The sequence below is a fragment of the Aptenodytes forsteri genome, unplaced genomic scaffold (assembly GCF_000699145.1).
Source record: "Aptenodytes forsteri isolate BGI_AS27 unplaced genomic scaffold, ASM69914v1 Scaffold141, whole genome shotgun sequence".
Classification (NCBI taxonomy): domain Eukaryota; kingdom Metazoa; phylum Chordata; class Aves; order Sphenisciformes; family Spheniscidae; genus Aptenodytes; species Aptenodytes forsteri.
The window spans coordinates 805,511-824,158 of record NW_008794416.1 but is presented as its reverse complement, the minus strand read 5'-3'; the positions used below and the strand labels follow the sequence as shown (position 1 = coordinate 824,158).

The window sequence follows — 18,648 nt, the reverse complement described above, 5'->3', positions numbered from 1 at the left end:
CGTGGCGTGGTACGAGAGCGGCTTCCTCGCCACGCAGCTGGTGGACCCGGTGGCGCTGAGCTTCAGGAAGCTGCGGACCATCCTGGAGTGCCGGGGGCTGGGGCACTCGGGGCTGCCCGAGAAGAAGGATGTGCGGGAGCTGGTGGAGAAGTCAGGTACGCGGAGCTCCCCCAGCGACCCACGCGTGGGGAGGGAGGTCGGTCCCCTGCCACCCCCGCGTGGGGAGGACGATCCCCGGTGACCCCCGCCTGGGCTCCCGCCGCCCTTGGGATGGAGACCCGGGCGCCGCTCCCCACGCCTGCGGGCCGGCGCGTTCGCAGGGTGAATTTGGGAAACGAGTTGGTTTCCCCCACCAAGGACCTAGACACCGGAGCGGTTAAATGGAGGAAGGCAGGGGGAAGCTCGGGGGTGATGACGTTACAAACCTCCGCGGCGTTTTAAGCCCGAATAGGCTGCGTGGAGGGAAGGCCTTGGTTAGACGGGTCAGCGAGAAATGGTTCTTCCCGATGAGTTACGCCGGGTTGCCGCGGGCGGTTGGGGTCAGGGTGGCGAGGTGGTGGTTGCACAGATGAGAGCGAATGTCGTCTGCCGTGAAAAACGAGGAGGAAAGAATCCAAACAGATGCAGTGGGTTACTGTTTGCAGCTGGGGCCAGCTTTTCCCTTGTATTCCTCTCCCTACGCCTTTGCTGATTTTATGACAGGTATTGCTGTCGAGATGGGTACTGGGGAAAGCAGTGGTTTTATAGCTGAGGAGCAGAAGGGATGGGTACTGAGAGACGCGGTGGTTTTACAGAAGAGGAGCAGAAGTAGGTCCTACGTGCAAAAGATGGCTTGGAAAAAGGCAGGGAGGCGTTTCGGAAGTAGGGAAAACCAGGTGAAAGAGGTGGACTTTTGGGGGGTGATGAATAGCGAGGGCTGAAGAGCAATGGAGATGTAAGGAATGGCAGAAGTGTCTTGAAAGTAAGGATGCTGGCCAGGAGTAGTCGGAGGGAGCTGGCCCCAAGGGCTGGGGATGGGGCTGATGTAATAGCTGTAGTGCCAGCCAAGCAGGAAAATGTGAGTAGCTGCTCTTAAATCGATGATCGAAGGGCTGCTGATGCAGGAGAGAAAAATCCCAGTGATGGGGATACACAGTGAGGGGCTCAAATGTCCAGACGGAAAAGGAGAAGGATTTGGATTAATCTAGTGAGCGCCATAACCTTAAAAATGCTAACTCCTTTTAAATAATTAATATTAATGCTGGGCATTTAAATCTAATTTGCTTTTGTTGTTCATTGTTTATTTATGTTGTTTGTTCGCTTTGCTGCTCCAACAGTAGAAAGCATTAGGTGATTTCACTTTTGTTTCCAATCACTTTCACTCCTTGGCTGTCAGGTACTTTCATGATGTCATGATGTTTGGGTTGCAGATGCTGCAGGGAAGTGTTTAACTCCAAACAGACTGTATTAACCGACTTCTTCAAATGTCATGGGAACACTTCTCATACCAACAGGCTTCGCAGCATTTTTCCGTAATTTTTTTTTTTTTCTAAATTCTATGAATACTTTTGGAAAGCCCTCAAGGGTTTCAGCTGTAACAGTTTTTATTTTATATTTTGAAGGAAACGGCCTTTTTGGACAAGACTTAATTTCTTCAAGCTTAATAGCGTAGTTACTAGAATGCCAGTTGTCATTAACAGCGTTTGTAGTGATTGTGAAACAAAACGTGAGAAGGAAATGGGATTACAAAGGAAACATCAGATGATTTTACTGTGAGCTCTGTACGTCGCTAGGATTGGAGTTCAGGGGAACTTTTTCCAACTGTGCAAACAGAAGCCAACAGCTGAATTAGTCTACCTGAGATTTTTACTTGCACTGGGACAATCAACGCGGTTTTTTGGTACAAAATTACTGATTGAAATTTTGGAAGTCTGTTTGAATTATCAGTGTTAAGAAGTTGCTTGCTGCAAAATTACTATCCTGTGAAATGAAAGCAAAGATACATGAATTAAAATTGCTCTCAGCCACTGAATAGTGTTCTTTTCAGAGTGAGGCTTAAAAGATGTTCGTTTATTCTTTTGTGCGCTCGGTTGCATGTGTGGTACATCTGTGTAACCAGAAGCATAGCGTTAATGTCTTCTGTGGTCTGACAGCTGAAGTCCAATTGTTCATGGTCATGTCAATGTAGACAGAATTAAAATAACTTTAAAGTTAAGCTACCTTTGTACTGAAAAGGTTCTTTGAGCAACCATGTAAAATATAGTTAATTAAACCATTACTAGAATTTATGAAGTGATCTTTCTCAAGTGCCATTTTAATTGAATTTCTCCAATTGTCTCTTTTTCAGGAGACCTCATGGAAGGAGAGCTTTATTCTGCTCTCAAGGAGGAAGAGGCCTCCGAATCGGTTTCCAGTACAAACTTTAGTGGTGAAATGCACTTCTACGAGCTTGTAGAGGACACGAAAGATGGGATCTGGCTGGTACAGGTATAAAAATTTGATCATATATTTTTATATATTTATCACATCCAAAATGTGTTTCAAAGGAGGAGTTTATGAGGGTAGTTAACTAGTAGTAAAAGTGTGTAACAGAGAGGTGGTGACAAAGATGAACTACATCAGGGAGATCATAAGGAATAAATCTGTTCAAAAAAAATACGAAAGGCTGGAAGTTACAGAGTTCCTATCCAGAAAGGAGGAAAAAAACCCTGTTACTCTGTGGATTGCTTTTTGAAAACCGGGTACTTCAGAACCAGAAAACAAGCAAAGCAGCACAGCTTGAGTACACAGACTCTGCAAGTACTTGGCCCTGGTATTGTAAGAGCTTGTGTAATGTGTGAAGCAGGTGCGTTAAGTGTAGGTGGCTCTTCTTTTTGGTTGCATTACGTGCTCAGACCCAACCAGTTTAAGTTTCTGTTTATTTAAGGGGCTTAGAGCACTTTTAAAATCTCTGTTGCCTCTTCACAAAGGTAAGATCTCAGTGTGCTACTTCCCAGGCTAGCAGGCTGCTTCTACAACATAGTCTGGTAGCTTAAAGTTAACCTTCCCGCAAACCTTGTGGGCCCACTGATTTTACAGCATGCTTCCCCAGGGCTGCATGTGAATAAGAGAACATTTAGGAAAAGAAAGAAAGACTTTTGCAAATAGCGTTCTGAAACAATTTATCATCACTCTTGAGAACATAAATAATCTAGACCAAAATGTAAAAATGCTTTTCTGCATCAACTTCTCTGTTGAAAAAATAAATTTTTTTAGGCATAAGTTATCCGGTAACAGCCACATCAGACAATCAAAATTCTCCACCAGACAATTAATTGTTCAGTTGACAGCTCTCCTGCCTGGTTTGTCTGGTCTCCTCACCTCGTGTTTTCTATTTAAATAGATTGTCAAGATTTAATGACATCCTGTTGTTAGACCCGCACTGTCACCACATCAGATCTCACCCTAAAATAGACAATGAGAGGACAGATTACCTTCACAGTCGAAATGGCATTTGTGTTTTGGGAAAGATGTATTTGGAGTTTATGGAATCTAAGTTTCAGGTTTAAATCCTACAGAAGGGGATTCTTCAAGCAGAGAGAGAGCATTGAAAGGAATTTTATACATCTCCAAGCTAGTTGACAAATGAGCATGAATATGCTATGAAAAACCTTCCCTCCTCCCCATGCAGCTCAAAAGAGTAAAATATGGTGGTTCTTTGTTGTCTGTTGCTTGCAGAATTTTAATCGTAATGTATTTTCAGCTAGCTTCGTAATAGCAGATCAGATAGGCTGTGTTTTGATATTTCTAGTGTGATGAATGTTGTCATCATTCTGGGAATATTTGCACAGCTATTCAGTTGGTCACAATAGCTGTGGAAAAAAAAATTAGTGGAATTTACTGAATAATTTACTTGCTGAATGCTATTTGTCTTTTCTCCACAATAAAAACCACTAGATGTGTCAAATTTCTTTTTTTCATTCTTGCCTTTCGAGTTTTCATCACTTTGAGTTTTCATTTGCTCCCTTCCCCGCCATAGCTCCTGTCTGGATAACTCCTCTGCTGGATTCTTCGTGTCCCTTCACAGGTTTTCCCATGCTCTCTTCTTAGACCTCATCCCTGCAGAGCTGTTTTTTTATCATCGCTTCCCTGTTCTAATTCTTGATTACCCTGCCTTGCCCATTCTCCTTTACCGTTAGGCATCCTGTGGAAACTTTACAGCTAATTAATCAGCTCGATGCTCAGGCAGGGGACAGTATGAGGGTGAGGATGCCTCATGGATGGGTTTGGTGACCGCAGACAAGGTCAGAGCGTTCCCCTGCTCTGTTGTTGCTACTGGCTGGGAAGCAGAAAGGATCTCCAGATCCTTTTCAGGATCCTGACCCTGAATCTCTGTTCCATGGGGGCTGCTGGAAAGCAGTAGAGGGAGAGAAACAGTTCTGGCTCAGCTAGCACAGTGGCTGTTGGTTGAGTTGGTTTTGAAGACTTTATGATGATGTGTGGGAGGATGGGGACTCTGAAGATGATTTTTATTTTCCAGTGCATGTAAATGAAATTTCTGGGGTGGCAGAGGCTGGTAATGTGATAGCCACCACTGTCTGCAGAGAATCAAAGGAAAAAGAGGAAACAATTTTTATTTCTTGGTGTGTTTGACACAAATTTGGAGGTGACTTTATCATTTAGAGCCAGCAAGATGAATTCCTTGAAGAAAGTCAAAGTCCATACACAAGGAAACAGTGTTTTGTGGCTTTGTTTCTTTATTTTCTGGAAAACCACATGCAAAGCATCCAGGTTCAGTGGTAATTTGTTTACCAGTATAGCTGTTCACGGGTGCCCTCTGCTCCTACGTGGAGCTTCCGTGGAGCCATGGACAGCAGCATGTTCTCTCTATTAGCTCATGATCTCATCACCTTTCCTTTTATGCCTTCCTTCTTGCTTGCCAGCTGCTGTTGTGCACTTCTTTGGCTGGCAGGGAGGATCAGTGGCAGTTTCTAGAGCTGCTTCTCTTGTTGGTAGAGGAGTAACACGTAACGTTCTCGCTTTTCCAGGCTCTGCTATGGCTCATGCTCTCTATTAGTCTCTAGAAGCCTGTCACATCCTGTCATTATGACTGTTTAAAAACATACAGTAAATGATCTGCAGATAAAAATCCTCTTTGAATGAAGTTAAAATCTAAATTAATGTATATTTTTATTTAAAAAGCCCCTACTGTAACATAGTAGTAGAGAGAATTAAAAGGGAACTTTCTTCCTGGCATTGAAGCAGGAGGACAGACAGTTTGATCATGTCTGGTAGAGGTGCGAAGGACATCGTTATGGATATAAATGTTGCGGTCTATTCTGCATCTCGGCTTCTTGTTCAAGTGGTGTAGTCACAGAGCAAGGGATGTGCCTGCAGGATTTTGGTGGTGGTTCGTTTGTTCTTTCTTTCTTTTGCTTGCATGTAGGATGAATAATTTTCATATTTGCCTTTTTAATTTTGCCAGGTGATCAGTTGTTCTCGCTACAAGGAAATTGAGTAGAAACACTCAATTCTTTTGAAATACATCGTTCGGTATTTGTGTCTTTTCCAGTAGGCCTTCAGGATCGTTTGCCATAGGATGCCCGATTTTAACTTTCAGTGTCCTTCCTGAGAGTCTTCATATCCAGTCAAGGGTGCAGAATACCATCAGCTAGAATGTAATGGTTCTCATATTGCTTGCATATCTGTGTTAATTCATTACAGAAGCTCATTTATTCCCAACCTCAGACTTAACTGACAGCTTAACTGAGCTGTTCAGATTGGTGCATAGATCACCCCACCTCCCTTGAGAAACTACACGTAATTTTGAGGTGGTTAATTTTTGCATGCTACGATGGATGTAGTCTTCTGTCTTTGCCTACTTTGATCTAATTTCTCACGGTCTCTTTCTCAGAAAAGAAAAGCAAAAAATCTCCAGACATCTTTAGTCCATATGGATGGATTCTGAACCAGTTGTGAGTTCTTAGGAAAGAGCGACTATGCGGAAATTCAGTTTCATCAGCACAATGCTGAATAATAAACAGAGAGTGAGATGTCTCAGAATTAATAAAAGTACAGACAGTCATGTAGAAACTTATTGACATTATCTGGAATAAGTGGGCTTTTTTCCATATTTCTAATAAATAACTCACCAGTCCATCTATAATTAATTGTATTTCTAAATGAGAATTGTCCAAATATTTTTACTTCTGTTTTATCTATGGGAGGATAGTTTGCAACATAGCTGTTGATTATAAAGGGTTCTATGAAAAGCACATAAGAAGCTTAATTAATAGACCAGGGTTTTTTAACCTTTGTATCTCTGTGGATCCCTAAAAGTCTTCCAGCGAGTGCATGGACTCTTTACAGTAATATCAGGCTTCCTTTGCTCATTTACCCTCTGCAGGCACTGTGGAGGAGTTCGTGGACCTCCAGGGGTCTGGATATCTCAAACTGGAAACTGCCAAGCCAGACCGACAATTCTCACATACATACAACCTTACCAGTTCATTAAGTAACTTAGAAATCAGTTTTGCCTTTGGCAAAATCACGCAGTTTTTTCCGATTCAAATGTCTGTACTCCTTCATGCGGAGACTGACTTGCTGAGGCTGGGCAAGGAGTGGCCGCTCCCGAGAGAACTGCCTGTACGTGTGTGTGTGCAGCAGGGAATGGCATCTCTTATTTAATAGGTTTTGTTCTTACTGATGGTTTGAAGCCTGTCACAGTGCCCTAGTGCCCAGAGTTGATGAGCACTTGGAGTTGTTGTCTTTGTGGATAAGCTGTAAAACCAAGTTTTGACTATTCATGCGTATTCAAAATTGTGTGCTCTTGGTATGAGCAGGTGTGCCCAGCACCTGGTATCCTGGCTAAATTCCAGTTTAGCTAATCCCTGAGCTTCCCTTGGATCCGCTTTCATTTGGATACAGTTTTCTCTTCCTTTCATGGCACATGCTCTTAACCCATAAAGGCTGAGAGATGCTGCCAATGTGAATAGTTTTCCATCACAAAAAATATATATAAAAAATACATGTGCATCACTTAGCTCGGAGCTTCTGCTGTATTGCGATGATCTCACAATTCTTGCTTTCTGCTTTGAGTTCTTTTTTTAGTCTTGTTCCCATCTTTGGCGCAATGTAGCAAACACAAACGGAATGACTCTTCATCAAACTAGCAAGGCACAAGGGCTGTTGAACGTGCAAAGTAGACAATTCATCAGGATGTTTTTCCCTTTAGTGTTACTGAGGTTACTTTAGATTCCTGAAGCCATTAGAAGCAGTAATAACTAGTTTTAAAGGCTGATTTTAAAATGTCCTCTTTCAAAAAGCTGTCTGTCAAGGGTGTTCAGGTTCAGTGGGAAGTTACCCTTGCGTATACGGCAGTCTGCAAAGTACTCGGGTTGCTGCAAGTTGCTGGAGTGGAGGCAACTTGTTAAGAGTGTGGTTTTCGTTCCAGACGGTATATACCTGGTCTTGTGCACAGTACCTTGTAGGGATTATTCCCCATTAAAAAAACACCAGTTAATCCTATGGTTAGTATCTTTGCTGTGAGGATATGTGTAAGCTCTTTCCCCCATCATGCTGTAATTCTTCTTATGCATCAAATGGTTAGTACGTTTCTTTCCTCTGTATATCTTAACCATAGGAGAAGGCAGAGAAAATAACTGAAGGCGCTAGAATTGATTAAAATAATGAGAGTTGAAATACCATGAAGTGTTGTTTGTTCTGCATTTGTGGATCTCTGACTTTCATTCTCATGCCTTGTGATATTTGAAGATTTTTAGTTGTGGGTGAGCTTCAAAACTTACTGAGACCAAATCTTGTACAGTGACCTGCTTCGAAATCTCTACATACCTGTCTAAAAGGGATTGAACAACATCTGGTTTAAATGAATGGAAAAATAGGAGAATGTTCAAATAAGGCTACTATCATGTTGTGCTCAAGTACTGCTGGAGTACCAGAGCAGGAATCTGTCTTTGCATAACACATTGCTACAGCAAACTCTTTAACAGCAGCAGTGTTTCCTTGAGCCACTTCAATTTCTGTCCCATCTTTTACTGGTATTTTAAGAATGTATGTTTCATAAAATAATTAAAAAAAAAATCCTTACTCATAACTGGGAAATTAAGGAGCAACTGCTTCGATGACAGTTATGAAGTTGCAGTATCTAGGCATCCACCTGAGACACTTTTGTTTTGGATTAAGCAAGAGAGGCAAAGTGTCTTGCTGACATTGTCCTATTTTTCCAAGTGTTTATATCTTTCTGTCTCTGGGGTATTTGCTCTTAAAGTCTGTTTGCTTCTTTAATGTCATAACTATGACTGTTTTAACTTATAGATCAAAATGATTCTATTGATTATGTTCTTGATTGGCCTTTTTTGGGACAGTTCTGTCTAATTCAAAGTCAGGAGAGCTCTTCCAATGCAAAAGCTCCCTATGCAATCGCCTGTTGAAATCATCAGGATTTCGATGATTTCCAGTATTGTATGTCCCCAGATGAATTCTATTTTAACTTTGTTTTCTGCAGTGCCTGGAAGCCACCTTTTTAGGTATTTATGGAAACTAAACAAGAAAACTCAATCAGAACATGTAGAAATAAAGGAGATTTCCAAACCTCCGTCTTTCCATTTTTACTTTGCACAGCTTGTTGGCATAACTAACCCGCAGTATTTTCAGTGCCGTTGGCTGAGAATCTCCTGACCTTCTGGGATATTGCGTGGTCCTCCCAAATTCACAGATGGAGTAGGAAGAAACTTTTGTCTGAGACTTCAGGGGAAGTTTGTGGATGGATGTCCAGTGAGGGCCTGGCCTTCTCTCCAGCATCTTCTTCCACTGAGGAAGCTACTAATTCATATATAGAGGAAAGAGGGTAGTTCAGACCCTGCAGTTAGAGCCAGTCCTCTGGCCTGGGTTAGGTGTCGATTAGGGAGCAGATCTATTCAGTGATGTGGGATTGTTAAATGGCAGGGTTGCTTTGATCCTATTGGATTCTCTTAGCCCATTAAGGTGATTAATGGATTAATTAGGTTATCTTCATTGTCTTGTTTGTCACTCTGACATATGACATTTTGCAGATTGTGAGCATAGCTAATAATAAGAAAAGCTTGAAGGGTTTGTGTTCCTCTAAATGTGGTGTTTGGTTCCCAGCTGTGCTAGCTGATCTCATAAAAGATACCTTCTTCTATAAGCTTTGCCTTTATTTCTTTAAAATGAAATCGAGCATATGACTGAAAGGGACCTTCTTGATGAGCGAGTTCAGCTCTCTATTAGACTATGGAATATGTGTTTATAAAATAGCTTGCTGTCTTTCTTAAATCGTAAGTTGTCCGAGTGTAATACTCGTATCGACTGTTCCCCTCTTCTTGGAAACCTGTATCCAACTTCTGGCCTAAGCGTATTCATGGCTAATTTGTTCCTATTGCGCTTAAATTGACATGGCCCTTTAGTTTCACTGACTCCTGATGTCTACCCCACTACTCCCAGTATGTGAGGTCAATCAACCAGTTTGTTTTGTCGGGCATAATATATCCTGGGCTTTGCTTATTTCACAGCCAGTTAATATTGACGGCTCATAGTTCCTTTTGGGTCAACTAATAGACCCAAGCTTTTCCTCCCATCGCTGTTTCTAACTGATGAACTCCCCGAGTGTCCTGTTCATTACTGAATTCAATTTCGTTTCTGACACTCTGCATTACAAGATTTGTGCAGCTCTTCCTGTACGGCGTTACAATCCTCTTTCGTACATAAATGTGCTTCCCAATTTTATGTCATCTACAAATGATGAAGGTTTTGGGAGACTTCAGGTTTCTGCAGGGAGGGCATTAATAGGAATATATGCTGAACTGAGCTCTAAGGTAAATCTATTGTCTGTTAGCACCTTTCTGGCATTTTGGTGTTTTCTTGCCTTAGCCAATTTCTTACTCACTTTAAAACTTTTCTTTTTTTTTACTCACTATAAAAGCTTATCTCCAGTCCTCATGAAAATTTTCCATGTGGCACAATACATGATGCTCTACCAACCTAGAGACAGGGTACTACGTTCCCTTTCTCTTGAAACTCGGTTCTTTTCCTCCAAGAAAAGATGGATTTTTAACTCTCAACTTAATTGGGAATGAAACATCTTTAGTAATTTCATGCTGGAAAGGAGCGGAAAATTCAGCCGTCTCTGCACCTTTAAAATTTGTTGTACAGTTTTGCATACTGTTGAGGTCAAACCGGGGCGGATAATATTTTCATTTGCTCTTAAATATAGTTACTAACTTGTTATTCTCCTGCCAAAATGTAAATTAGTCTGATGGGTTTCATAAGAAATCTTTGAAGGTTCATCTGTGATTTTGTGTGTGCTCGTTGTGTTACAGTTCTGGGATGGAGATTACCTGCTTACTCTGATTTAAGTGCATTAAGTTATTTGAGTTTTGTTTCCATCTTCAGGTGACGCAGCCTCTTCCCATAAACTCGCTAACCTGCCCATGGCCAGCCATCTCCTCTTCATTGAAAACTGAGTCAGAGCATTAATTTCATTTTAAAAAGAAAATTATCTTACATTTCTATCCTATCTTCATTGCATGGTGATCCTGCTGCTTTTCCCCCTGTTCTACTCTTACTCATGTGGCTGAAAAACCTTTTGGTGCAGCTTGTAATAGTCTTTGTGTGGTCTAACTTGAATTGCTCATTTTTCCTTATTTTTTTGATTTCTTGCATATCTTCCTTCGCTAGCTCTTCCTTTTGACCTTTTTTTCATTCCTTGTAGATTCTCAAACTATTTCTAACACCTTTTTGGAAGTGCTTGCTAGGAAGAAGTACGGGACTTGACAACTTTTTTCCCCTTGCTTGAAATATAAAATCCTGATAGCTTTAACACCTTGGACTTGAACTTCCAGGCCTCTTCCACACTCAAATTCCTGGTCTCCTCAGTCACAGGTTTTTAAGCTCAATTTCTTAGCTTATCAAAATTCACACTTAAATAAAATCTATTGTTTGCAAGTTATCTTTAATTTAAACTGAATTACATTGTGATTGCTTAACCTGCAGTATTTTCTCAGACTCCCTCATCCACAGAGATGATGGTGGCTTTCCAAAATACAAACCCTTACCTCTGTGTGGTGAACTCCCAGTGTTCTAAGTGGGTGTTGTCTGCAAGGAGCTGCTGCAATGGACATGTTTATTTGGTGGCTGGGGTTTTTTTTGCCATAATGACATAAAAAAAGCATGAGCCCAAGACATTTTACAAAGCTTCAGTGTGCAAAACCATAGTAGGGTTCTCTCTATCTAGTTACAAAATACAAGCTGCTAGTTCGAGTGTTGTCCTACAGCATAAATAACTTTCCCCAAGAGGAAAGACTTTTTTATAGGGAGGGAATTAAACTGGTATTAAAAAATCCACCAGTACAAACAGCCAGATGACAGTAAAACATACTGGTGACTGTGTTTGCAACGACTCTCCTTCTCTTGATGTTTCAAGTGAATATCGCAGTATCAGACCGAAGAAGCAGCTGAGCAGGATCGGTCCTCCTGCACGTGACGTTAGCATACTCTCAACAACTGTGCTAGGCTTTTTCAGAACATGCATGCAGAATTCTGGAAGCAACCGATCTCTGAGTAGTTGTACCAAAGAGTAATCCAGTTATCAATGTTTTACTTTTATGCTTACGAATAAAGCGTGGTGATTCCTTACTATGTTGGATACGTTTATCATGCCGTTGTAGCTCCGAGGATACGCTGGTGTTAAGGTGTCTTTAGGAATGTGGTCTCTCTTAGTTGAAGTACGTGAAAGGAAGAAGTTTAAAATATCCAAAGTAATTGCTTCAGTTACATTGGGTGATGTAAAGAAGCCTCAATAATACGGCAGATTTCCCCAGCTGGTTGTCTCAGTGCTTGAAGGGTACATTAAAAGGCTTTTCTATGTGATACGTGTGTTTTGAGAGTAACTTGAAGGATTCTCATCTAGATGTTCACCTCTGGTTTTATTTAAACATTTTGGGCTCAGTGGAATGGAGTATAATCTGTAACTTCAGTTTAACTTTGTTTCTCTATGTAGAACGTTCTGCTTAGTGAATTCTCTTATTTTTAGTTTCTGAGCAGATGCTACTTACCACAAAGCAGATAAGTTCGGGTTTTTTTGGTCTCAAAGGCCAGACATGCTTTCCAGCTCTGCGTCTCAACCTGTACACAGAGAACTGTTAATCGTGGTGACAACCTAACTTCCAGAGGAAAGCTGACATTTCAGGTTATTAAGTCAGAAAATAACTGGGAGAAGTTTAATGGCGGGTAAACAAATACGTAACAAATGGAATTTTCAAAACTTAATTTAAAAATGTATTTTAGGTGGTTGCCAGTCAGCCTGCAGAAGCACGTGAGGCATTTCTAAAATAGAAACTGCGGCAGCTCATGGAATAACACATGATCAGTATTGTCATTCAATCGTGGTGACAACCTAACTTCCAGAGGAAAGCTGACATTTCAGGTTATTAAGTCAGAAAATAACTGGGAGAAGTTTAATGGCGGGTAAACAAATACGTAACAAATGGAATTTTCATTAATTAATTTAAAAATGTATTTTAGGTGGTTGCCAGTCAGCCTGCAGAAGCACGTGAGGCATTTCTAAAATAGAAACTGCGGCAGCTCATGGAATAACACATGATCAGTATTGTCATTCAAAATTACCTGTCAGCTGCAGGCAGGCAGGGTTTCTTTTTCTTTTTTTTTTTTCCTTCCCTATACAGTTACAAGTCAGAGGATGAGTGCTTATTCTTTGTCATTCGTGTCTGCAGAAGCTTACATCTAGGTAACCTGAAGTACTACTTTAATATACTAGGTTAGAACAAATTAGACCTTGGGATATATCACAGTGAATTATCATCCTGAAATGGCAGATAGGACTTTGGAGTTGGTGGAACAGTCAACGTAAAGTTACAGAGTGCGTCACTGGCAAAGCTGGAAGGAGTCAAGATTTTTAGGCATTATCTGGGAGTTTAATCACTAGTTTCCACTGCTTAGAAGCAGTTGTTGGCGGTATAATCTGGTACCAGGTACATATGTTCCAACTCATTTTACTTGCTCTGAGACAACATTTCTTTGGTATGCTGTAACTTTTCATGGAGAATTGTAATAAAATAATGGTCTTTTTTACTGCGAAGAAAAAGAACCTGCTGCACCCTCTTCCTTTCTCCCCTGCTATGAACTGGTTAATGATAGTTTTGTTATTTTCCCAAGGTTTTTGTTACCTACCACTGATTTTAGTGCCTTAACAGGTACTTTGTCTTTCTGCAGAAACTGTATTTCCCTCTTAGAGCTTCGCTCTCCAAAGACACTTAGTGTGACTACCAGTTGTATATACCTGTTGTATGTTCTAAGAGAAGGGCGAAACAGTATCAAGGGTGACTAGATCTCTGTTTTCATGAAACTTCCTCTTTATTTCAGGAAGCAAACTTACTGTGATACTAAATCATTATTCTCTTTTGGCAATAGGTCGTAGCAAACGACAGAAGCCCACTGGTGGGTAAAGTCCACTGGGAGAAAATGGTGAAGAAAGTATCAAGATTCGGCATTCGTACTGGCACTTTTAACTGTTCCAGTGACCCCAGGTATATTCTTAAAGGATTATCTAAATCCCAAGAATATCTTAAGGCTCAGCTGTGTTCTGGCAGCAGGGCTTGCTGAGTCGTAAAAGTAGCTGTGGCAGAAGGTGGCTTTATTCATGTTTTTCTCTCTACTAAAGTCTGTTCAGAATTCTCCATTGCATTATTTATCAGCATCATAAACGCAGATCTGCAGCTTCCTGAAGCATCATGTGGGAAATACGTGATTAGACTATGCGGAGTGTAATACAGCGGTGGAAGGGAACGAATAGAAGAATCTGGCCTTATAGTCCAGGCATTTGGGGACAAGAACTGTGCTTGCTTAGGACAAAGCCGAATATATATAGCCCACGTAAAAGAACTATTATCAGTTGTAGAGTTGTTACATTGCCACCTGGAAAGGAGAAACACGGGATAGCATGAACCTTGCAAACAGTGCCTGCTTCTCAGGATTACTGACAGATCCTGTTCCCTGACAAATGTGTATATGTTTATATATAAACTCGCACACGCCCTTTGACAACATACAGTGTGCTATGCAAGATTCACTGTTGTTTGTGTATGATTTCGAACACGGAAGAAGAGCAGAGCCAAAGAAGCTATTAATAATTCTGTGCTGCTGTAAAAAGAAATTTTTTTTGAACATTTTGTTGGAAGCATTTGCTTCACATGATGGGAAACGTTGTCTAGAATTCCAGTGGCGTGTATGGATATGCACATCTTACACAGCTTAAGTCCTAAATGTTTACAGAAATCCCAAAGTTAATCATAAGAGAAAATTCTTAGACTTTGCAGTGCTTATGCAAAATAATTTTGTATAATCAAAACACTGGTATTTGAACATCTTAAACATTTGGCAGCATTTCTTTCTGCATAGCTCCTAACTAGTCTTAATATTATGATCAAATATTATGTTTTAAATTAATTCATTTTTTCCTAATACAAGAAATGTTTTGTTGAGTAAACCCTCGTGAATAGTTTTCATCAGGTTGCAGCTGAAATTCAGAAAAACACTCCACACTACTGTAGTCAGGATACCTTTATTAGTAGGGTAATATCTTACGGCTCCTACTAAAAATGTTGCATTCAGGTTCCTGAGATGGGGAGTTGTAATTGTCTAAATACATGTCGATAGACCACAACCAGGGAGGGTGTAGGTAAGATGGCTAGCGAATGAGGCTGATGGCCCCTACTTCAGTGTGCAGGGTTCTCGGAGACAGTTTGCATGCCTGTTGGCTGTGTGATGTTTTGATTGTTGAAACTTGCCAGGCATTTCCTGAAAGGAGGACTAGATAAATTGGGTGGCATAGTGATGCTGGTAGGAAAGATGCATGAGAGAAGGCATCTTCTGAGTCATCAGACTCATCTCATAGTTACTGGGGTCTGGACCATGACTCAGGGTTCAGCCTTGAAGAGCCTCTTCTTCTAGGAGTTGGGATTTGGAGTTCATCCCATCTCAGCACTCCGCCTGCCAGACGGTGGGGGTATTCTTTCAGCCCAGATCATCTGGCAGCATGTGTCTGCTTCCTCCTCCACCTCTCACCACACCTCAGCCTGCCTGCATGCTTCCAAAATGGCCCCGATAGGAAGCGGACGCTTGTCAGCTTCATTAAAGCAACTGCAAACCAATGTCTTGTTAACTTCACCCCACTGCTGCTTGGCAAAACTAGGACGGAAGGAAGCACTGGGAAAGTTATCTGCAGGCTCAGGAAAGCTGTGGGACATTGAGTTACACTGTAGTGGTTATCTTCTCGGCTGGAAGGCCAAGGAAAAATAGGTTTTAATACTAAAGCTTTATAGGGAAGAGTGAAGAGTCAGCTTGCGTATTTTTCAAATCCAGTTACAAAGCATTAATGACTGTATGGCCTTGTTTACTATAGTGACCCATGAAAGTTAACACTATTCCTCTTCCTGTTTTACGGATACGTATCTCTTTACAACATTTCTGTAAGATAGATAAGAAACGTGTTGTAAGAATAAATACACATTGCTGGAGAATATTGGGTGCCTGTATTTCCTACTATTATATGTAAAGATTCCCAGGTGCTCAGTGTGTCTCATTTTTGGGCTTATAACAGAAATTTTAGGACTGCAGCTCCAGGGTTATAAAACTCTGTAATCTAACCTGCCATTTTCTTTGTAGATATTGCAGGAGGAGGGGTTGGCTGAAATCCACCCTCATTATGTCGGTTCCACAAACCAGTACCTCCAAGGGAAAAGTAATGCTTAAGGAATACAGTGGGTGCAAAATCGAAGTGGAGCACATTTTCAAATGGATCACGGCCCATGCTGCTTCTCGGATCAAAACCATCTACAACTCTGAACATTTAAAAGAAGAATGGAACAAAAGTGACCAGTACCGTGTGAAAATATACCTGTTTGCCAACCTCGACCAGCCTCCAGCGTTCTTCTCTGCACTAAGTGTAAAGTTTACTGGAAGAGTAGAGTTTATTTTTGTGAATGTGGAAAACTGGGACAATAAAAGTTACATGGCAGAAATTGGCATCTACAAGACACCATCGTACATACTTAGGACTCCCGAGGGGATTTACAGGTATGGAAACAACACTGGTGAATTTATATCACTACGTGCCATGGATTCCTTTTTGCGCTCGTTACAACCAGAAGTTAATGATTTATTTGTTTTAAGCTTAGTTTTGGTTAATCTGATGGCTTGGATGGACCTGTTTATTACACAAGGCGCTACTATAAAGCGTTTTGTAGTTCTTATAAGCACTTTAGGGACGTATAATTCATTATTAATTATTTCCTGGCTACCTGTGTTAGGTTTTTTGCAACTACCCTACTTAGACAGCTTTTATGAGTACAGTTTAAAACTCTTCAGGTACTCTAACACAACTACTTTGGCTTCTTGGGTAAGAGCCGATTGGATGTTCTACTCTTCGCATCCAGCCCTCTTCCTCAGCACGTACCTTGGTCATGGTTTACTAATCGATTACTTTGAGAAGAAAAGAAGACGCAATAACAACACCGATGAAGTAAATGCTAATAATCTGGAGTGGCTGTCAAGCCTGTGGGACTGGTACACCAGCTACTTGTTTCATCCTATTGCTTCTTTTCAACACTTTCCTTTTGACTCGGATTGGGATGAAGACCCGGATTTGTTCTTAGAGCGGTTGGCCTTCCCCGATCTCTGGCTTCACCCTCTGATACCAACCGATTACATAAAAAACTTACCGATGTGGAGGTTTAAATGCCTTGGCGTCCATTCTGATGAGGAAATGCTGGAAACCTTTCAAGACAGCGAAAGTGACTCTGACAGTGAAAACAAAGAGGTCTTCAGTAGTGAAAAAGAGGTCTCAGAGGACGATGAGCTAAACACATTTCATAGGCGCAGGGAAGGAGAGCCTCGGTGCGGTGCTGAGACCTGTTCGTGTGCCAATAAATATTGTCATCGCGAGCCATATGAACGGAAAGCGAGATCCTACGGCTCGTACAGCACCGCAGGTGACATGGAACCAGATTGGTCAGCCTGGCCCTCTGAGATGTTGCACTGTACAGAATGCGTTGTGTGTCTAGAAAATTTTGCAAACGGTTGTCTGCTCGTGGGCTTGCCGTGCGGCCACGTGTTCCACCAGAATTGCATCGTGATGTGGCTGGCCGGCGGGCGACACTGCTGCCCCGTCTGCAGGTGGGCGTCGTACAAAAAAAAGCATCCATACACACATCCGCAGCCTTTGTCGAATGATACCCCATCTTAGCTGTGTGCTGATGTCCTTTGTAAGCTTTCAGGATATTACTGCTTGCCTTTTAAATGTTAGTCACTTAAAAGATTATGTGGTTTGAAGTTTTAGTTTAAATGTTAGTGCAGTGAACTAAAATATACATGATGCTAACGTTAACGACAGAATCATTTGGTTGCCTTGTACGTTGAACTGAATGCATACTTACCGTACAATAACTCTTTCTTTTCAACATCTGGAAACTTGATGCTGTTTTTGTAAGCACAAAAATCAAGCCTACAACAGAAGCGTATTCCAGCAAACGTTTACAAGTTAGGATGTGGGTGAAATTGAAATTCTAATCAGAGACAATTGCTTAATTTAAGTGTTTCTTATTTTAGAGTCTGTTCAGCACATCTTTGTTGAATAATGTATATTGTAAGACAGTACCATTTAAAAAGAAATCAGTGAAATAAATTATTTTAAAAGGAGATTTGTAATGTTAATTGTTTTGATAATTATTTTGTGTGTATGGTTACGGATGTCTTGCTGGTCCGATTTATCTGTGAGGACAATAAAAATATAACGCAACTTTTGTGACTAATAAATCATCTCCTAGTGACGCAGGAATTCATCGCTCCAGTGTTAGCCGCTGGCAAAGTGGAAGGTGATGGTGTTTCAGTGGGAGCTACTTCCTTCATAAGTCCTCTGCGTTAAGGTGCTTCTCTGCTTGACCAGTGGTTTCCCAATTGATTATAAACTTCTTTCAGATGGAGACCCTCTTCTACGAGCTGTCTCTCCAGCACCCTCATCTGCAGACATCTAGGAAGACTCTAGGGTAGCCCCTCTACAGCCCCTCAAACTATTGATCATGAAGTAGCAGAATATTGTCATGCAGTGACAAAAGTGGCTTGTAAAGGTAAAAATTGCCAGATTCCACCTGCTGGTATTTTGAAGTGATTTCTGATTTCCTGGAGAAAAGTGGTAGTTGATTGATGCCATAAAAAATTGAGTCTATTATTTTCTTTATATTTCAATATGAATTGGAGGTTTTGGTTCTATCTTTCAGAAATCATCTGGCTGAAAATCCAGAGAGGAAATGTTGGTTGGAAAGACAAAGAGGGAAAAAGAAAAAAAAAAAAGAGCATGAGATGATGCAAGTAGAAGAAAAGGCTAAACTAGTGTTGTGGTTTGACTCCAGTTGGCAACTAAACACCACCCAGCCACTTGCCCCCCCTCCCCCTCCCCACAGTGGGACGGGGGAGAGAATCGGAAGAGCAAAAGTAAGAAAACTTGTAGGTTGAGATAAAAACAGTTTAATACTTGAAATAATGTTATAATAATAACAGATTGTAATGGAAAGTAAAACAACAAGAGAGAAACAAACAAGAAAAATCACCACCTGCCGACCGATGCCCAACCAGGCCCCGAGC

The 18,648-nt window shown here is 41.2% G+C and overlaps 1 protein-coding gene across 1 annotated transcript in view; it reads left to right on the top strand.

Moving 5' to 3' along the window:
- The window catches only part of RNF103 (ring finger protein 103), an 18,394-nt gene extending 688 nt beyond the window's left edge, over nt 1-17,706 (top strand). The window contains exons 2-5 of the mRNA XM_009289409.2: nt 6-155; nt 2,327-2,466; nt 13,423-13,538; nt 15,676-17,706. Of these exons, the coding sequence (XP_009287684.1) occupies nt 6-155; nt 2,327-2,466; nt 13,423-13,538; nt 15,676-17,254 (1,985 nt within the window). The 3' untranslated portion in view covers nt 17,255-17,706. The remainder of the gene's footprint in view (nt 1-5; nt 156-2,326; nt 2,467-13,422; nt 13,539-15,675) is intronic.
- Nucleotides 17,707-18,648: the final 942 nt, after the last annotated feature.